This window comes from Athene cunicularia (genome assembly GCF_003259725.1).
Source record: "Athene cunicularia isolate RWA chromosome Z unlocalized genomic scaffold, athCun1 chrZ_part2, whole genome shotgun sequence".
Taxonomy (NCBI): domain Eukaryota; kingdom Metazoa; phylum Chordata; class Aves; order Strigiformes; family Strigidae; genus Athene; species Athene cunicularia.
Genome location: NW_020799143.1, coordinates 9,344,577 through 9,364,364, shown reverse-complemented (window position 1 = coordinate 9,364,364; position 19,788 = coordinate 9,344,577). Strand labels below are relative to the sequence as shown.

The window sequence follows — 19,788 nt, the reverse complement described above, 5'->3', positions numbered from 1 at the left end:
GCCATTTAACCCACTAACACAACCAAGGGTACAGCTCAGCCCCTTTGGGGAGCTGTGGACCCTATGGCCACCCCAGGCCTGGAGAGACTCCATTCTCATGATAAAACAGGGCAGGCACAACAGCAGTGATCAGGTATTTCTGCTTGGCCACCATTGAGCCGTGAGATCTGGCAACTGAAGTGGGCTGGAGGCATGATGCAGAGGCATGCAGAGGTGTGCTGATGCCCATGCTGCCTTCAGAGCTGCATTTCTTCTCCCCAAGAGCATCATAACTTCCCAGGGCATTCCTAGGCTTAGCTTTTCTCCAGGTGGGTAAGAGGGAAGGGCCTTTCCAAGGAGATGCTCAGGTGGTGGAGGAAAAGGATTTGGGGAACATCAGCCCAGCTAAGCTTCCTTCTGACCTGGAGACTTCTTCCTCTCCACAGTACACTAAATAGCTGCTCTTGCACGGACCTTGTCCTTGCAGTCACTCCACGGAAAGACCATGGAACGGTCTACCCTTTGTTACACTCACCTATTGAGTGTGCCAAGCAGGAAAGCTACCTTATCAGGAGAGGGGATTTTCTGGCCCAGAAAGTGGGCCTGTATGAGTGATTACTTGCATCATGAAAATGGCATTTGTCAAAAATGAACTTGTGGAAATCAGTGTTGCCTCTATCAAAGAAAGTAGTTCATGGACTTATTCAATACCCAGGTAAACCACTTACTGTGCTACAAAATGGGCATCCCTTCAGGTAAATTAAAAAAAAACCCCAAAACCAAAAAACCCCAAATTAAGAACATTAGGGAATTTGGGCATAGGATAACAGACTCAAGCCCACTTTACATGCATTTTAATCTGATAGTAGTGCTCATTATTTTATTACTTTGGCTAATCATATACAAACTGTATAATCAGAAAACAGTTGCATGACACATATTCCAAATTCTGATGTTCAAGAACTTCCTCAGAGACAGTATTTGCCTCTGTAACAAGAATACCACAATCAGCAGACAGGCAAAAACTTGAGATTCACAAAAGTGGTTGGGAATATAAACGATCACAATGTCTACATACATTATTTTTCCTGCAATGCTCTGTTAAAAACGTTTCTAAAAGGAATAAATACTAATAAATAACAAATGTAAAGTTGAACTCTCTTTTACAGCAAAATAGCCACTTTTTTGTTTTGTTGCTGTTGCCCACACACGGCAAAAAAAAACCCATTTACCTCAAAAAAAGACACTGGCTTCTTTCAAGGTTTAACTCTGCAGGACTTCACTGAAAAGTGGTTATCACACCAATCCAGCCACGAAGGATACATACCAAATACAATCTTTACTTTCTTCACCTAATTAAAAAAAAAAAAAATTCACTTCTTTTGAATGAATATATGTCTGGGTGTGTTTGGTGGGTTTTGCCTCACAGAAGAAAAAATCTCTCATTTGACCTGTATTTTGTTACTTGACCTTCATGAAAGCAACATAAAATGTAAATCTGCATGTTAATCTCAAAATCTGAGGCTACCTTTTCTGATTCATCTGTGCTGTCTCCCACAAAATGGGGTAGCAGAATGAGTCACCCAGCTTTAGCTTCTTTCTTTGGTTTTCATGGCCTGTTCTGTTGTCAGACAACTTTTAACACTCTTTATATGGTGCTTTGGCTAGAAATGTGTAGCTCTAAAATCTTACCCCCTTACTGAGAAAAAAAAAGAAGCCCTGCTTTTTCTCAGTGGAAGCCATGCAGGATGCTTATGTTGGAGTATTCAGAGGAACAAATCAGATTTAATGAATGAAAATGTCTCAGAATAAAAGAGCAGTAGGCATTGCCTAAGTATTTTGCAGTTCGCCTCCCTAGAGGTTCTGCTTTAACCCTAGCAAGCAATTAGCATGTTTTAATTTGGTGACAGCTCTCTATTCTTATTAGTTGTTTATATGCCTGTTGGCTTGTGTTTCCAGGCTTCACATTTCCTATCCCTGGGGTTTTCTCTCCAAAGACAGCTTCTCACTCCCTATCCCAGCCTCTGGTTACCTGCAGGCAAACTGTATATCCATGATATCTTTTCCACAGGCCTGCCCTCATTCCAGCTGCATCCAATGCAGATGTGAGCAAGGTCCACAGACACTGTGAGTGCGTAGAGAGTACAGCTGAGCACAGAGCTTTTAGTGGGAATCTGCCCATATCCCAGTAGCGTTGAGCAAGCATAGATTTGTGGAGTGTGCAACCCTAGGCAGGAGCAAAAAGACCATGCAAATCAACCTATTTTTGGCAGTACACTAAGGTAAATCTGAATTTGGATTTTATTTGAAAATGTCTGGAAGATAAAAAGGGGAGTGTGTGTGTTACTTCAGCTTAGACTTTGTTTATTCAAATATAGTTTACTTCATATAAATTTTTGGTTCTACCATTTACTTCAGATACATATTGGATGCTAAAAACAAAGACCTGAAAGCAGGATTTGTAACCTTTTGTCAGAACATTCACAAGTTCCAGATTACCCCTTTAGAGCTGCAGATTTCCCGGAGGCTGCAAAATTGCTGGCTTTCAAATGGAGCATTTGCTACTTACAGTTATCTAAATATGCACCAATTCTATTATGAATACATTGTAGCTGGCATCTGGCACTTGATGTGCTAGCAGCAATCGCACTGTGGTATAAGTTTTTTTTTTAATTCTCCTCATCTTACTGCACAGCATGATGCCTAGGAACCGTGATGATAAGAAATGTGAGCGTATTATTCCACAGAGCAGAAAAAGAATGAACCCAGGATATAGAAGATTGAGTGTTGGCAGGTGACATTTACCAAACTGTAAGTAAACATTTTTTTCTGGTGACAGTGCACATTTTGCACTCAAAATCTGCTCGCAGAACCGGTGTTATCTCCCATTGTGAACCCTGTAGAATATGGAGGGAAGCTACTATATAACCTGTTCTTACTGTGTGTGCAAAGCTCAGGGCAGAGAGGCAAGCAGTATGCCATAGGAATTGGATCTCCTCCTATGGTCTCCACCCAGGCATGGCCAATTTGAACGTCCTCTTCTTGCATCAGGGAAGGAAACCTGGGAGTCCTCACCCTTAGCAAACTCCCACTTAAGTCAGAATGTAATTCAGTTTTCAAATCACATTTGATACCTTTGAGGTTTCATTGCTTCTGAAGCATCTGAGATAACTCAAAGTTTGGGAACATAAATGTACCTCAATGTCCAGTGTATCTCTGCCAGCCTCACTGGAAAATTTTATTATCCTAACAATTACTCTAGATCTGCAGTAAAATGAATTGGAAGTATTTGGTTCTCTTTCAAAGGTTCTTTGTTTAAAAGAATCAAATGCATTTTCATTGCCCATAGTTCACATAGTTGCAATACAACTGGAATCTAAACTGATAATCAGCTAGGATTCAGAATCAATGTAGACAGTCTTGCAGGATATTTAGCTTCAGTTCTGACTTCTCAGCTATCCCCTGGGAAAATATCAAAGGATACTATAATATAGTCTAATCTCATTGATTTCTATTGAGTCTACTAAATTTGTTCTTTCAGTAAAATCCCTGTTCTTGAAGTCATGGTACTGAATTATCACCAGCAAGTGTCTAGCCCTTGGGATACCATAAAAGAGGATAAAAAAAAAAGGTGAAGGGACTCAAAACCAAAGGCAAACATTAAAAGGCTCAAATTATTATGCTGTCAGTTGTCTGGTTTTCAGACAGTTGTACAACATTTGAGCCCATCTCATAACTTCTACCTCTCTAAAATTACTGGCAATGTTGGCTCCTCACAGAAATAAGCCCTGCCTGTCTCGCAGGATCAATTAGCTCTTGTTGAGCGAAGAGTAATGACCACAGGCTTGGATCTGCTATCCAAACTGCTATACAGTTTTTATACCATTTTCATATAGGGGAATGCTAAATCCATGAGAGTGACAGTGACAAAATGCAATGGCACGATCTGCAAAAGGAGCATTGATTGGCCCGCATGCTCTTCTTTCCTGGACAGTTTTGAGATCATTTGGTTCCCAGTGACTTAGAAAGTCCCGGATCATCACACAGGATCTGCTGCCCCACCGAGGCACAACCACTACCTAGGACTGAACTGCATCTGATCAAGCTATGTGTAACCTTTGCATCACCAACAGGCATGCTGAGCTGGGCAAATTGGATGTGCTGACAGAGCAGCTTAAAATAGACATATTTTCCTGGAGGCAGGGTTTGTGAAATGTAGTCTGGGGAATTTATTATTTATGCCAAACTGTTTCATTTTGTGTCTCCTTGCCACCTGCTTTAATTTCCAAAACATGCAGCTAAGTGGCTGCTAACTTATTAAAGCTACAGCTAGGACAATGGTAAAAAAAAAATTTGACACTTACTTCAGCGTATGTTTAGTGCCTTCATACACCCGTATCTTGCCACATTTTTCCAGGCATACACTGACAGAGTATTCAGGAATCTAAACCAGACATAAGCAGCAGGTGGGATTTTTGAAGGCACCTATGGGAGTTAGGCACCTGGGTCTTACTGAAGGGATATACAACATTCAAAATACAGAAGAGGCCTTCTCTTAGGAATACCGCACTAAAAACTTTCAAGGATGTGGCTATAGGGAGGTGAGAGCATGGAATTACAAGTGTTGTATGTGACAAAAAAGGTAGCAACCAAGATACTCCAAACTGGAATATGGTAAGACACGGATGCTCTAAATAAAGTAATTTTGATGGATATTGCTTTGGGTTATAAGATCTCATGTTCTCTTGCAATTTCCAACCTGGTAAAAGGACAACCCAAATTTTCAGAATTCCACTAATCTCAGTACCATTGGGTTGCAATGCAGCATTTAATTTCTTTCCTTTGCTCCCACCCAAACCTAGAAATATCAACTAGTAACTATCTGCAATAAAATTAATCACAGGCATTTCTTTCACTCATGTTTTAGTTTGGCTTCTGAATGTCTTGATTACAGAATAAAGTATTTATTGAATGGATCATGTGGTTAGTCTTTAGTGCCTCAATCACTTTTGTTCTTGAGATCAACCAAAAGCAAACTTCCCAAGCTGGAACCAAGCAGAAGATACAAGAAAATCATTCCAGAATTTTAATATCATGATCCTACCTGAGTGTATTCTAAGTGAACCCTGCAGTCAGTTTGGTTGTAGTTTATCAAATCTTTAAATTTAGCAAAATCTTAAAACCAAAATAATTTTAAGTAGATTTAAGTACTGACTGCTTCAGGGTAGGCAGGTGCTTAACCTAGACTTACCCTGCTGACTCTTGGCCTTCATGAATCAAGTCTGAAGATTTTGTTCAAGAAAAAGACCTTGGAACACTGAAGGCTAAATCCGGAGTCTGGTACAAACTTTGACTTTACAGGAACTGTGTCTATTGAATTTGTCTCTTGATAAGCTTCATCAAATAGGAAAGTAACTTCATGTAGTGCTTGCATTTGGGTAGTACAAATCTTCCTTAAAACATTTCCCAGTACCAAAAGGCAAGGACATTTCTGTCAGAAACACATCTTTAGTGTATGGGTATTTTTCAACTTGGTATTTAGAGAAAAGCAGTATATTTGCATACATATCACATGCTGAAGGCCAAAGTGAAGTTATGCTTTGGTAGGTGAATGCAAATGGCGTAATTTGCAAAACTAAACACTGAGTCATGACAGTTTTCACTGTTTATAAGAAGAAAAGATTCTTCAGGTATGTCTTTGAATAGGCATGTTCATCTTGCATTAAACCTATTAAACACAAGTTACTTGAACTTGCCTGACCGCTATGTAACATCTCACTGGAGACTAGCAGTCAAGGTCACCTAGATCTTCACCACAAGCAGAGAATTACTTATAAATAACGTTAGCACTCAAATGGATAAATTAAAATTACAGAATATTGTTACATTATCATCAGAAAAATCAAATGCACACACCTCATACACAGAGAGATCACACCAAATCATTGTTAAAGCAAAATACAAATGTTTTGTGTAGCATCATATAAGAATTCAAACTTGACATCAGCAAGATAAAATGCTTTTGATATCAGTGACACTGAATAACACTTTTAAAAATCATTTTATGCTAAATTTCCGAGTTGGAATACTAGTTGCTGAATTCAGACTGCTTCCATGGTTAACCAGCATAATCCATCTGTAGTCCCATAGTTGTGCTTCTTATGTAAAATCAGAAATAATTTTCCCAATATTCATTTTCTCAAGAAATTGAGACTGCTGAATTCTATTTTTATCTGAACAATCACAATTGGCATTTTTCTTCTCGTAAAAACACATGGCACAAAAGATAGTTCTATACCATCCACAGACTGACTTGAAAAATATAAATATATACTGTATTTATATATATAATGTGTATATATATACACTATCAATATTCACATTAGAGAATCTGAACAATTTTATTGAAATTACTTTTTAAGAAAGCCTTCTGCTGTGACTTCACATCTACATAAAGCATTGAGAATGTTCAAGTGTACCATGTGAAATGGGGCTTCTTAAACCTAAAGAAAACATACTGGTGAAATATATGTGAATATGCTTTTTTTTAATGTGCAGTTTTTTTCATATCTGCAATTTCTACCACTTAAGCTTGCCAATTACAAAAACTAAAATAGTCATCTGGAGTCAGTGTTTCCTCTCCGCAGGCTGCTGCAGGCAGAGTTCACTCCCAGAAGAAACTATTGGCAAATGATTCTCAAGATGATGATTGATGAGATGACTTATACTGTCAAAGATGCGATCTTTTGTACGAACCTTAAAAAAAAAAAAAAGATGCAGGAAGATAGATTAAAAAGCAAAATACTTTTTCCAAAATACTTTTTCCCTTAACTTCCACTAAAATTTTCTAAGAATAAAATGACACAATTCATCATGTTTTAGAGACTGATCCCTCCCCCATCAAAATCAGTGGAAATTTGGTATTTCTGTAGGTTTGCTTCTGTTTTGTCTCTTACTCTTTTCTCGCAGGTATTTCACTCTTTCTGAATAAGTCTGCTTGAAAATTTTCTGTACAACATTTTGATTCACTGTAAACTGGGTTTTTAGATCAAATGTTCTTCTCCAAGAGATCACCTACTTTTTTTAAGTGTTTTCACCTTTTTCATTAAAACGATCTGTCCCTCCAGAGATGCCAGAACCCAACTCTTCTCTGTGTGCATCTTTGTGCTTTCCTTACGAAGATCTTCTTCAGGTGCTGGAAAATCCCCTTCCCCGACAGTGATCTGTCACCACGTGTGCTAGGCTTGGGTTTGTCCCATGCTTCGTGGCACACCCCTGTGCCTTTGAAACTGAAACACTTCAGGGCAGGGAACTAGCCAATTTACCAGCCCTCTGCACTGGCATCCTGCTAAGTATGCCAAGTAGTACACCCATGATAAGAGGAAACTGATAATTGCAAGGGTAAAACAGTCAACCTTATCAGGACAGGCCAAAAACTAATCTATACTACAAAATAATCTAATTATTTACCATCTTCACAAAACATTTCTTTCCAATGTTTAAAACGAGTTAGGCATACAGCTTCCATGGGCAGAGCAGAGGTCCCTTCAAGCAAATGTCATGCTGCAGTAAAGCTTTGTATTGGGGATGGCTGTACACTGCCTCAAGCTAAAGCCTCTAAGCACTGCCCTCACGTGAGGCATGTCATCTGTTTTCCTTGAACTTTTCTCAGAAAGAAAGAACGACTTTTGTTAAAACTTTCCAAAGCCAGCTTATGCTGTGGTGGGCACCTTCCTTGATATATTTGTCTTCATCATTAAGTTCTGTCAAAACTGCTAGAAACTTAGCACAGGATGTCACAGGGCAAAAAACAAAAACAATTTAGGTGGCAAATGGTGCTATCTGCTTGGTCCACATGTAGCTGCAACACTGAAGAAAACCAACAGGCTCTCCCAATTTCTGAAAAATACTGCTTTGAAACATTGTTTTCTGTAATTATTCAAAGCTATATTTTAAAAATTAAAATATATCTTTAAAACAGCATTAACTTTCCTTATCTATATTCAGATTAACACATTTTCAGTCCATTCAACGCAGCTGAGATTTTTCTTATCATAAGCAATATGCTCCTGCCATCACCAAAGTTCAAACCCTAATTCTAAACCTAGTAAAAATTCTACAGTTCTCCATTTTAAGCATCCCTTAGCTGAAATAGACATCTTTTTGTCTAGCTCAGGTTTCTAGTTTCTTTTTGTCAGCTGGATGAGAGCAGAAGCAACTGGACAGTTAACTGTGCTCTGGAAACCCAGACAATGTGTGACTGGGTAATTTGTGTGTGACATGAATTTTCAGGCAGCCTTTGTGGGAATCATTTTTTATAAATAATCAACTCAGGGCCTTCACACTTCTTCACACAGAAGAAATGCAAGCCGCTGGGCACGCTGCTGTGGCTGGCCACACAAGGGCATTTTATTGACAATTCTCCTCTCTGACAAGTCACAAATGGACCCGCTCAGGAGCTGTGTCAGGATTCCACAAATCATATAGACAGCACAGCTAACCTAAATACAGACACAGAAAACCTGTTCTCAAGCGGTGCCTCCTGAATGAGGAGTTTTGGAGACATTTGGGCCACGATGGCACATCACAAGTAGGCTGAGGGAGGGGACAGGTTCAGAGAACAAGCAGGTCCCTACACAAGAACATCAGCAAATTAGTGCTGCTCTTAAGGTCAGTGCAGAAAAGATGGAGGGCCTTTGATCTTTGCAGGAGGAAAATGTCTCAGGAGTCACCATAGGGCCTGAGTACTCCATGCCAGTCAGCAGAGCAGCGGAGCTCCTGGTGGGACATAACATATCTGCACTTGTCATGTCACACAGCAGCGTTTTCCTCACAGTATCCTGTAACAGCTACTTGTTTTATGTTTAAGTGAGAATTAGGGGGCCCTGCTGCAGGAGTCACAAAACTACCAGCAAAAGTTTAGCAAAGGAGGCTGCCCACCAAGAGGCATAGGGCCAGTTCACCAGGGTGGTGTCCTGGTCAATCCCATGACTAAGCACTTGGCACCTAAAAGTGCAAAACCATTCTTTGACTGGCTTCATGGGACAAATGTAATTACAACAAGTACCATGGGCATTCCTCACTGCAGCAATACATACTATGCATGACAGGCATAATTCTGCCACAGGTTTCTCAGCTGAAACAGATGCCAACAAACCAACTCCTTTACAGGAGTTCCTCATTTACTTTGGGGCTTAACATCTAAAGTTGTCCTTTACAGGGGAGTTGCTCACTCTCAGCTACCAGGAACCAAGAATAAAATGCGTGGCAAGGCTTTCATTCTCTCAGATGAAACTAAGCCTCCCTGGAAGCAGGACAGGACAGCTGCAGAAAACTGAAGCTCCCTTGGCCTGTCCATCCTGCTGCCAGCAGGGCCCCTTTGTCAGTTTAAGTAAGTCCCTGTGCAGCAAAGAGATGGAGCAGGTTCACCCCAGTTCTCTCCTGGGCTTACTTGCAGGAAAACACAGAGGGCCTGGTTTGTATCCTAGCTAATGGAGATGTCATGTGGAAACTGCCAGCATGCAAACTGGCCAAACTTGCACAGCCACCAGCTTTCTCAGCAGGAAAGCTAAAGTGGCTTAACTGTACTTTTAACTAAGACTGTACTGCCACGGCTAAAGCTTGACCTTGCTGGGAAATCAGGTCCCTAAGGCTCCCTGCAACGTGAAGAAATCATGCAGTGGGTCTTCTGCTAGGCATGAGGGAGAGAATTAGAGGTGTGATGGCATATTAGAGATATGAGGCTGTACTTATGATCAGTTGTGAATAAACTGTAAACGAGATTAAACACATTTAGAGAAAATGTGTAGAGTCAGAAAACTTGTATTACTGAAGAGTCAGCACTTACGGTTCCTTCTGGGTCCACCAAAAGAAGATGCTTGGCTTGTCCATTCTGCATGCCTGTCAGCACATAGGAGCCAGGATTTGTGGCACTCTTCCTCACGAGGAAGTCTCCACATTTCTTTAACAGCTGTTCTGCTTCTTTCCTGCTCATCTCTCCTTGATACCATGGCTCTGCACTCAGCTCCTCAGCTATAGTCCAATCAGCTGGTCTGGATAAAAGAGGACTGATGCATCCTGTGGAAGTGGATTTCCTTAATGCAGCCTCAGATGTTTGGTTCTTGAGGGCATCCTCAAATGGTTCTGGTTATGGAAATGGACACAAGGGCAAGATCATTCAGAGGTAAATCATGTTACATATTGGGGATATTCCAGTAATTTTTAACTGGATTTATTTTGTGTTATACCACTTCCCTTTATGAAAAATCAGGAAAGATGTACTGCTAGGCCTACTGATTTATTAATTGTATTAAAACCAAGGAGTTTAATATGTTAAAAATGTATGTTACACACAGAAAGATGCTGATAAAAATCAGAGCAAACGTTGACAAGAGCTTTTGAAAGGTAATGATTTTATTTCAGTAATAGCTATTGTCAACAGTTGCATTTATATGCCCTGGTACTGGGCAGAGCTCTCCTTTTGTCTTGCCAGGTATGTCAGACAGTTTCATTTCAAATACATTGTATAATATGGGTACCCAATGTCACTATACTCATATCTGGCCTCTTTTTAAACAACATATTAATTTAAAAATTATCCATTACTGAGTCTCCAGCACAAGGGTATGTCTAGAAGGGATCAGTTGCCCTTACCGCTACCAGCCTACCCCTAGCCTCCACCTGGGAAGAAAACTTTGCAATATAGACATAGGCTAAAACCTTTAATGTGATTTACCTAGTTGATATCTTTTAAACCTCAGCTAAATCCTGAACTCTGTGTTATTTTCTGTAGAGTGGAATGGAAAGATGTGTCATTACAGATCCCAACAGTCTTACAGAAATAGCAAATAGGTCAGCGCATGCTTCATTATATACTGACCTATTGGAAGTAATTTTCTCTTGCAAGACCTTCGTCTGGCCAACTAGTGCATATTAAAAAGAGCTATTGTTCTGTGCCCACTAGACTTAACGAAAGGACATCAGCAGAGCAGTACCATGAAGCAATATACCAGATCTAAATAGACTGCTCACATGCCAGCAGTACACAACCATGTTTTTCATGGGGCAACAGAGATGTTAATTTAGCTCAGAGAAACAAGGTAAATACTGTGCTGTCACAGTTTACTGATACGTTAGCTAATTCTTAAAAACAGTTTATATATGTCTTTCACTACACTGCAGTCTGCACTAAGCCCAATACATGTTTAGCTTGACAAACCACTGACTTAGGGCTAGTTGACACATTTTCTAATGCTACTTTTCTCCAATGATCCAATGGTTAATAAAGATAAATAAAGGCTGGAAGATGAGAAATCAGTTTTCCCTATTTTTAGGAAAGGAATGCATATAAAATAGAAGCATGTCCGTGTTTTAAGGGTAAAGCAAGTCAGAAAACAAGGTTAACATCCGTGATTTCAGACAGAACACGTTTCTCATTTCAGATCTATATTCACCTATAGATATTCTCTCAACTTGCCTCCCTCCCCCTTCCTTTCATTCCAAAATCTCCCTAAACCATGGAAATAGAGCTCTCAGCAACAACATGCTGGGAAGATAGCTTCACATATACTGAGAAAACAGAAATGTAGATACGTTATTTTACAAATAGCATATAGACAGCAACTGCTTTGTCTCGCTGCCTTTTAATTATATGAATCAAATATATCATGTGTCAGCAATTGATCGGAAGTAGGAAGAGTACAAAACCAAAAAAGGTTCTGTGCAGCAAACAGCTTTCCCCATATTTCCTGTTAAGTCTCTCTTCAATGCTGAAACCAATGTGTATTGGTAGCACCAACATCAAATTAGGACTAATGTTTAAATCATTGTTTTATGGCTATGGCTATGATTCTACTTTTGGAAAAGCTGACTTCAAAATTGGAACAGATAGCTAGACAGGATAGTAGGTCTAACCAGAGCAAGGGATAACTCAGCTTTTTAATTTCCCTCCCAGCTTCCTTGTTGCACAAAGATTTTGTATATGCATTGATTTCCTAGTAACATTCACAGGATAGGTTGGAGCTAATTCTCCAGCCATTCACTCCTTCACTTTTCTTCATGACAAGCCTCCTGACTTATTTTCCTTCTGATGTAGTTGTCTGTGATGCTAGGGATAACAGACTGCAACTCACCTTAACTCAGATTTTTCTGGGTACCCTTATTTTAACTCGGTTCACTACCATGCATTCTAAAATTCACCATAATTCCACCAGGAATACTAAAATTTGGATTTATTTTTTTTTTAACAGTACTAATGCATAAACATATTAGGTTACTTGTTAGATAGGGAGTGAATAGGAAAGGAACTCACTCATGTCGAACAGATCCTTTCCTGGGCTGCTCTCTTTGGTATCATCTGCTGTTCCAGTGAAGGTATTTTCAGCATCTGCCTGAAGTGCCAGTAGAGCTTCTATATTTATATGCTGTGTGTTTACATATGCTGGCATCTCTGCTGTTGGGGTTACTTTTGATTTCCCTTCCGGTATACTACAAATATCCAGAGACCCTAGAAAATTCAAGACTTTTTTCCTTCTTTTTTTTGTATTTGACAAAATAATGTTGTTACAATGACCAAATAACACAATACCCCATCACCACAGGTTTAAAATTCCCTAGAATGGGAGATGCAAAGTGAGTAACTGCAGGAACTAGTAGAAGACAATATTGATGAATTGATTCAGAACTGTGTTTCAATGAGGGCTTGCAGGGGGGCATTATTATTCAGCAGGAAAGAAAACTTTTGTAAATAAAGACTCACAGTTTCAAAAATTATATTCAGTTGGGGAGTCATGAGAGGAAGAAATAGAATAAAATCCTTACATCCGTGCAGATAGACAGCATTTGAAAGAAAGTGTCCCCAGAAACACAGTAAAGCTGTCACATAAAGGTGGAGGGGTGAAATTTCACACATATTTTTATATGATTTGCTTAAAATTCACAGACAACAAAACCAAAAAGAACATTATGCATTATTTGTTATTCATGGGCAGAGATCATGTGCAAACACATGCAATGCTCCATATTTAAAAAAAAATTTCTGACTTTAGGCTATTCCTTTGGAAACTCCATGTTGCATACCCTAGTGGGTCAGATTTTCAGAACAGACTATGCAGCCTGTCTTCAAATACCACAGTTATGGCAAGCTATGGAGCTGAAGATTTGGGGCAAGTCTATTTATGAGCTGCTCTGCAAAAGGTGAAATTTTATGAAGGTGTGCATTTAATAATTTATCCAGAGGTAATTACCAAATGCTTTCAGTCATATCAACACTTAAGTTCAGACAAAGGGAATCTATCAACAAAGTGCAGTTCACTGCTTAAGACACTGAGAAATCAGACTTTTGCATGCTTTGTCCACCCAAGACCTCCTGAAGTATTACAGCTAAAACTAGCAAAACTCACCTTGCTTAACAGGCCCAGGATGCCAGTCTTCACTGAATTTGTCTCCTAAGTGACGACTCTGGTAATAGATTTGCTCTCCTCCCACTCCTGCTGCAGACTAGAATGGACACATGTGCAAAGACATTTTTAATTACCTTTAAAATGCTCAGATATATTATGAGTGGCTCTGACAATTTCCTTGGCTGTGTTCTGTGTACTCCCACTCTTCATTTCCGATTCATCATGGTGTCAGAATATATATCTCACAAATGTGTTTGTGTAGGAGTAAGATGTTACCGGTGACCTTCATGTAAACTTCCCTGCTTCCTGCTTTTATTAGCCCCCACAACCCTAAATGATGCATCATCTCCTCTAATACATCTGTCTTCACATAGCAAGCCCTGACAAACCGTGCCTGTGAAAAGCATTCTGCAGAAACACACCTGAGACCAGATGACACCCCCAGCACTTTCCAAAGCATGAGCTGAAAGACACACATTGGTACCAGGGGACACACCCAGGTACTGAAGGGAGGATGTCGTCAACAGACAAGGTGCATCTGGGTTTAAGCAGAGTTGTGCTGGATATGTGAACTCCTCTTAGGTGGCTATGCTGATACTGTAGTCAACTTTCACCAGCAATGCTGGCAGAAATATCCAGAGTGACCTCAAATCAACATGAGGTAGAAAACCTACCTAGGAACCTGGCTGAACACTGCCCATTTATTAACATAATGAACTGTTAGTAATGACTGTACTAGATGGTTTAAATGATTGTGCATCAAATCTTTTCCAGTTAGTGTGCACTGACACTCTCATTCTGCAAATGTAGTCACCCTCCATGGATTTCTCTTCCTTGAACCTGTGTAATCTTTTAACACTGTGAGGAACTCACCTCCTTTTGTTTGACCTGAACCTGCCTAATTTGTTGCACCCTAGATCTTCAATGCCCATTCAAAAGGAAACTGGCCACACATGAAAGGCTATGAGCAATAAATGATCCCAATGTATCCATGTTCAAATTTTGGATCCATTAGCAGGAGGACAGAGATGCAATTGCACTAACCTGAGCTGTATCTGCAGCAGTGGGAAGTCTTGCTTTGAGCCTGGCATCAATGAAGCCACCAGGGGGGGGCATTTTATTTGGGATGTTGTTATAATAGGGATGTTCTGTCGCCTGGTTATCTTCATCCATCCACGGCTCATCAAAACTCTTCATTCTGTAAGAAAGTGAGTGCTTTATTTTGTCTCTCACTTGCAAAGTACATACAGATATTTGCAGCATGTTAAGACTACCTGTCAGGGGATCACTATTGCTTATTATTTTGACAATTCAGCTACCATTGTAAGCCAGGAAGCAATTACAGCAGACCCTCTCTGTTTAAACAAATTAATCTAAACCTCCTTTGCAACGGATTAAATTCTTTATGTTGAGTAAAGGGTGTTTTTACTTAGCTTTAAAGACTGTTATAAACTGCATTAACAAATTATTTTATTTAACCTTACAGTAGCATTTGTGATATTATTAGCTGATTGATTGACTGAGCATTAAAACTTTGTCTTTTATTATGGCCGTTCTATTACCAGCATAAATCTGGAAGAACTTCACAAGATATCAGATCTGTGGTTTCAGTCCACATTTAAGAGTCATTTACAAAAATCTGAAGTGAGTACAAAATGCTTCCCAATTAGGATAGTACCATTTTATATTCACCATACACTCATTTTACTCTAATATAAGAGATGAGACAGGATGCCACCTCACTGGGATTTATACTAACGTTAGCAAGAATATAGCAATCCATGACAAAAACACAGCTCACCAAAGAAAACAGAATACTACATCCTAATCTTTTAAACATATACAAGCAAACAAATTTTGTTATCCTCCAGAGAACAATGCAGTCAAAGCCTCTGTACAATATATCACATTCCTAAAAACTTTACCTGGCTAATTTCGGAAAGAGTGAAACATCACTAGTCATTTTGGAAGCCCAGCAACTCTAGCTTACTTTATCTCATGTGACAGAGCTGCTATGACAGTAACAATGAGGAAATGCCACACATACCCATATCTGACCATTGAACTCTGCCTACTAACTACAAGAGAAAACGCATGATCATTTCAGTAAGTTCACTGTGAAATCCGTATTTAGCCCATTCTTTTAAAATGACTGTGCTCCTTTCACATTCATTAGGCAAATGCTGCTTTGCTAATTCAGCAGAAATCTTTTTTTAAAGTATTTAAATCACATCCATCTCCACGAACTTTGTCCACAGAACATTTTATCAAGTAAATATAAAGCTAAAGAAGATCCTTTAGCAGTCTCCTGCAGTCATACTCACCTATCATGGAAAGTAGGTATCTTAGAGGGGCATCGCAAGTATTGCTTAAATCGAAGCTCAAACGCTTGCCCTATGGTGCTGATGACATCCTGGGCCAGGCCATCACAGCATTCCAGTATATGACAAGCTAAATGAAAAAGATTTGACACATGCACATGAAAATCATTGTTCGTGTTATGTCAGGGTGCACTGACCTATGACAAAACACCGACACATCAGGTATAGTTGCCCTATTCATGATGTGCACGTTTCAATAAAGCCCAATTCTGGCACAGTGAATTTCAGGCAATGGGGTCTTTTTTAAGGTTAAATAAAATTGCTCTAGTGTGTGACTGCAGTAGGCAAGACCACAAGTCAGTTATACAATTCTAACAAGTTAATAAATACAGGAAAACTCATAAAATTTCACTTATTATTACCTAAATTCAATAGATTATATGAAAATTCTCAGCTATAAATTGAATTTATAAAAATATTAGGGGATGGTAACAACAAAAAAGCTTTCTTTGCTTTCCTCCTTTTCATTACTTCAGTTTTATGTCTAATCACGTCAAGCCCTCAAGCTGTTCACTTCCTCTGAGTTTCCAGAATTTCCCAAATTACAGGCTGAGGGAGGAGCAGTAACGAGGATACTTTCTAGATCTCGGGCTCTGATCTGATTCCAGTAATAGAATCTGGTATATTTTCCTGCTTGTCTCTATGGAGACACTCCCAGCAAACTGCGGGATCACTGGGGAGCACAGAACCAGGATCGTGGTTAACTCCAGTGCTCCCTCATGTGCCGTATCTCTGAAACCATCATGACAGATGCAGTAAGGAGGGGGCTGGCAACACAAGCTCTCTTCCTATGAGAGACCAAGAAACCTTTATCAGCTGTCTGAATAGCCAAATCCATTCCAGTTTTAAATCAGACAATGGCTCAGAGGTGTCCTCTTATGTGACAGCATAAACAGGTGAACTCATGAAAATTTCACCAAACACTGTGGGAATGATGGGTGTTAAGAGCTAGAAGCTAAAGATCTGAATGAACACCAAGTCAGTGATATTCAGAAAAACCCAGTCGAGTTCATTTTCCATATTCAGTGCTGGACAAGCACATGGTCTACTGGCTAGAGCCTGGACTGGATTTGAAATTCTGGTTCTTTTCGAGGTCGTGCTACAGCACAGTGGGACCTTCTTCAAAGTTACTAATTTCTATCATCCCTGAGTGCTTTAATGACCTGAATATAAATTCTTCCACTGAAAAACTGCATTTTAGTATATGCCCAGTGTCCAGCTCAGTGGAATCAAGTGCTTTGGATGCCAATGTCCTACAAATAAGGGCTGGTCATGACATTTGTATGACATAATTTTAGTTAAAGCAATATGGGAAACTAAGGAGGTTTAGCAATGACTTCTCAGAGGCTGATCTATTGGACCAACTTCTGAAGAGTCCAGAATAAAGGGCCAAGAAACCTGCAGTTATGCAGGTATGGAATGACCAGGACACCAAGCTGTCTCTCCCTCAGCATCTGCAGCACCTTACACAGCATGAGATGGTATGAGATGCTGGCTTGCTAAACAGATCCAGTGATACTCTCCTCTCACCTTATAGCATCTACTGTGCCAACCAGCATGCTGAGGCAATGCCTGAGTGAGGGGAAATGTCCTTAGCTGCATGTTAAAAGTGGATTTGGCAGCCAAAAACAGGACCTCCATGTGTTCAAAGACAGAGGTAGACATTCCTGGCTTGCACAATATATTTGCTGTTTAGCCCCTTTGCACCACTGCTCGCAGCAGTGAACAATCAGCCCCCAGGTAAGGTGCAGACCTCTCTCCATGAACATGGGCTGAAAGTAGTTAGGCCAAACAAAGCTACAATTTTTGCACTCTAGTTACTGAGTGGGGATTTAAAGAGGCTACATTTCTCACTGCTAAACCTATCTGGAGCTAAAATGAAGCATGAGTCATTAAGTAGTTTCAGAAGGTGACATAATGACAACCTGTTTCCTTGGATACATGGATGGACTTTCAGCAGGTAGATGTGCTTCTTGTACAAGGATGAGAAGGTGTAGATCACAAAGAGTTCATTTCTCATGAAAGTTACAGCAGAAGACAGACAGCCTTTACATTGCTAGATCCAGGACATAAAGCATGAAGAGAGCTTTTCCATCTTTGAGAAGAAATTAGTCTAATATGCAAGTGAAAGCGATACTACAGCATCAGTGCTAGTGTTAGGAACAGCAGCAGTAACATTTTCACTACATAGAGAAGTAAATTTAAACTCACTTCTAAAGTAATTTGCAAATAAACCAAAGATTAACAGAATGGCCAGTGATGGTGAAAAAGAGCAATCCAGATCCCTTGGTAAACTAGACCTTTAAAAGAAATGTGGTTTAATACTTGTCACAGACAAAGTCACTGATGTACAAATGCCTGATGTACACACAAAATTGGGGAAAGCTCGCATGGAAAGCTGTAACAGAAGGCTTAAAGATCACAGCATGAAAGAATTTTACATGAGGTAACAGTGCTTCACTGCTGCAAAAAGGGCTTATGAGAAACCAGTTAATGATGAGGACAAAAGCAAGTAAGAGCAGGAAGGTGCAGCTTCTGTTATAGGTTGCTGACAATACTAAATTAATCCAAATAACAACAGGCATCATCTACCTTTCTAAAACAATGCAGAAAAATGTAAGGATGAGGAACAGAAATTATCTGAAGGATGGAGGACGTGCATTGCAGCTGGAGACCTACAGAGTTCACTCTGTCAAACTTTTCCTGAAGAAAAGAGACATGACTTGAACTAAATTACACTACAGGAAGAAAATACCAGGTGCTTAGCTGACTCCTCGATCTAGGATAGACTAGTTCATCAAGGAACAGTGACAGGAAGTAAGGCTAAACACAGCTAAACACGTTCAACTTAGATATAAGATAAAAAACCACAAGTGTTCATTAAACATTTTTTATATAAAATCCATGCACACAGAAGCAGAAAACAGAGCTCTGGGCTCCTCCAAACCCTACAGTGCAAACGCCTGGTCTATGATGCTGGTCTACTACATTGCCACTGAGATCTCTCAGAACTAGATCATTCCCTGGTTTAGCAGAAGGGTACTGCTAAAGCAGGTGGAGAGTAGCTCTGCACCATATAGCCTACGATCTGATGCCAGAGCCCTTCTGATGGGAGACACATGGTGTTGGAACACAGCAAGCATGGCAAAGAACTGGACTCTCTCCCTACCTCCCACTCCCCATATTAATATATTTAGTTCAGGTATTATTTATAAGCTAACACTCCCAAGTCTGGACATCTCTGCACATGGTTAAGGTATTAAAAATCGTTAAAGATTAAAAAATACAGAAGTTATTGAATTAGCTGTGCCCATGATAAGGTGGCAGCTCAGGGTCTGCAGCATTGGCATTCTGGAGTTAAAGTGTCTGAATTCTGCAGAAATCTTGTTGAAAGTGCTTGATATTTTTTTGGAGCTAGTCTTTTTTTCCCTCTATGAATTTATGAATAATAAATAGATTCTCAGGTACATTATGCAATACCTTGTATCTAGCATTGAGACCTAGTGACACTTTCTGCATTACAAGCAGGCATGTTTTCTCTACCTATTATTTCACACTGTAATTTACACTTTTATAATTTACTTTTAATTTTGAGAATATGAACGGGATCTTAGTCTTTGAAGACAAGAGGTTCCCTGTTCCTGACTGATCTCTCATAAAGTAATACAACCTTGAATAACTGAGAAAGAGGATTGCAGCCTCCAGCAAGCTGGCTCAAAAGCTCACTATTTGGTAAAGAATCTGATTCTGCCAGGAAGAATTAGGCATATACTGAGAAGATTTCACAGATTTAGACACCTCATAGGAGAACTTAATCAGAGGACTGTTTAGTTCTTGCATAGAGATTGGGTATAGGTAATAATTAGCTGTTAGAAGCTCATGCAGCCAAGTAAGGCAAGCATTTCATTTAAGAGATGAAGAGAATCTAAGTGATATTTGGAGATGAACTACAGGCAAGACCTGTTCCAAGTTTGAGAACCAACTTGTGAATGGCTGTTCCTTACTGCTACACAATCTTTCCATGACTC

At 39.7% G+C, this 19,788-nt stretch overlaps 1 protein-coding gene across 1 annotated transcript in view; it reads right to left on the bottom strand.

The window, feature by feature from the left end:
* Positions 1-6,381: 6,381 nt before the first annotated feature.
* SHC3 (SHC adaptor protein 3) overlaps positions 6,382-19,788 on the bottom strand; it is a 59,552-nt gene continuing 46,145 nt past the window's right edge. Inside the window, exons 7-12 of the mRNA XM_026866464.1 lie at positions 15,704-15,830; positions 14,424-14,577; positions 13,380-13,476; positions 12,290-12,484; positions 9,827-10,122; positions 6,382-6,735 (exon numbers count right to left, since the gene is read on the bottom strand). Of these exons, the coding sequence (XP_026722265.1) occupies positions 6,607-6,735; positions 9,827-10,122; positions 12,290-12,484; positions 13,380-13,476; positions 14,424-14,577; positions 15,704-15,830 (998 nt within the window). The 3' untranslated portion in view covers positions 6,382-6,606. The remainder of the gene's footprint in view (positions 6,736-9,826; positions 10,123-12,289; positions 12,485-13,379; positions 13,477-14,423; positions 14,578-15,703; positions 15,831-19,788) is intronic.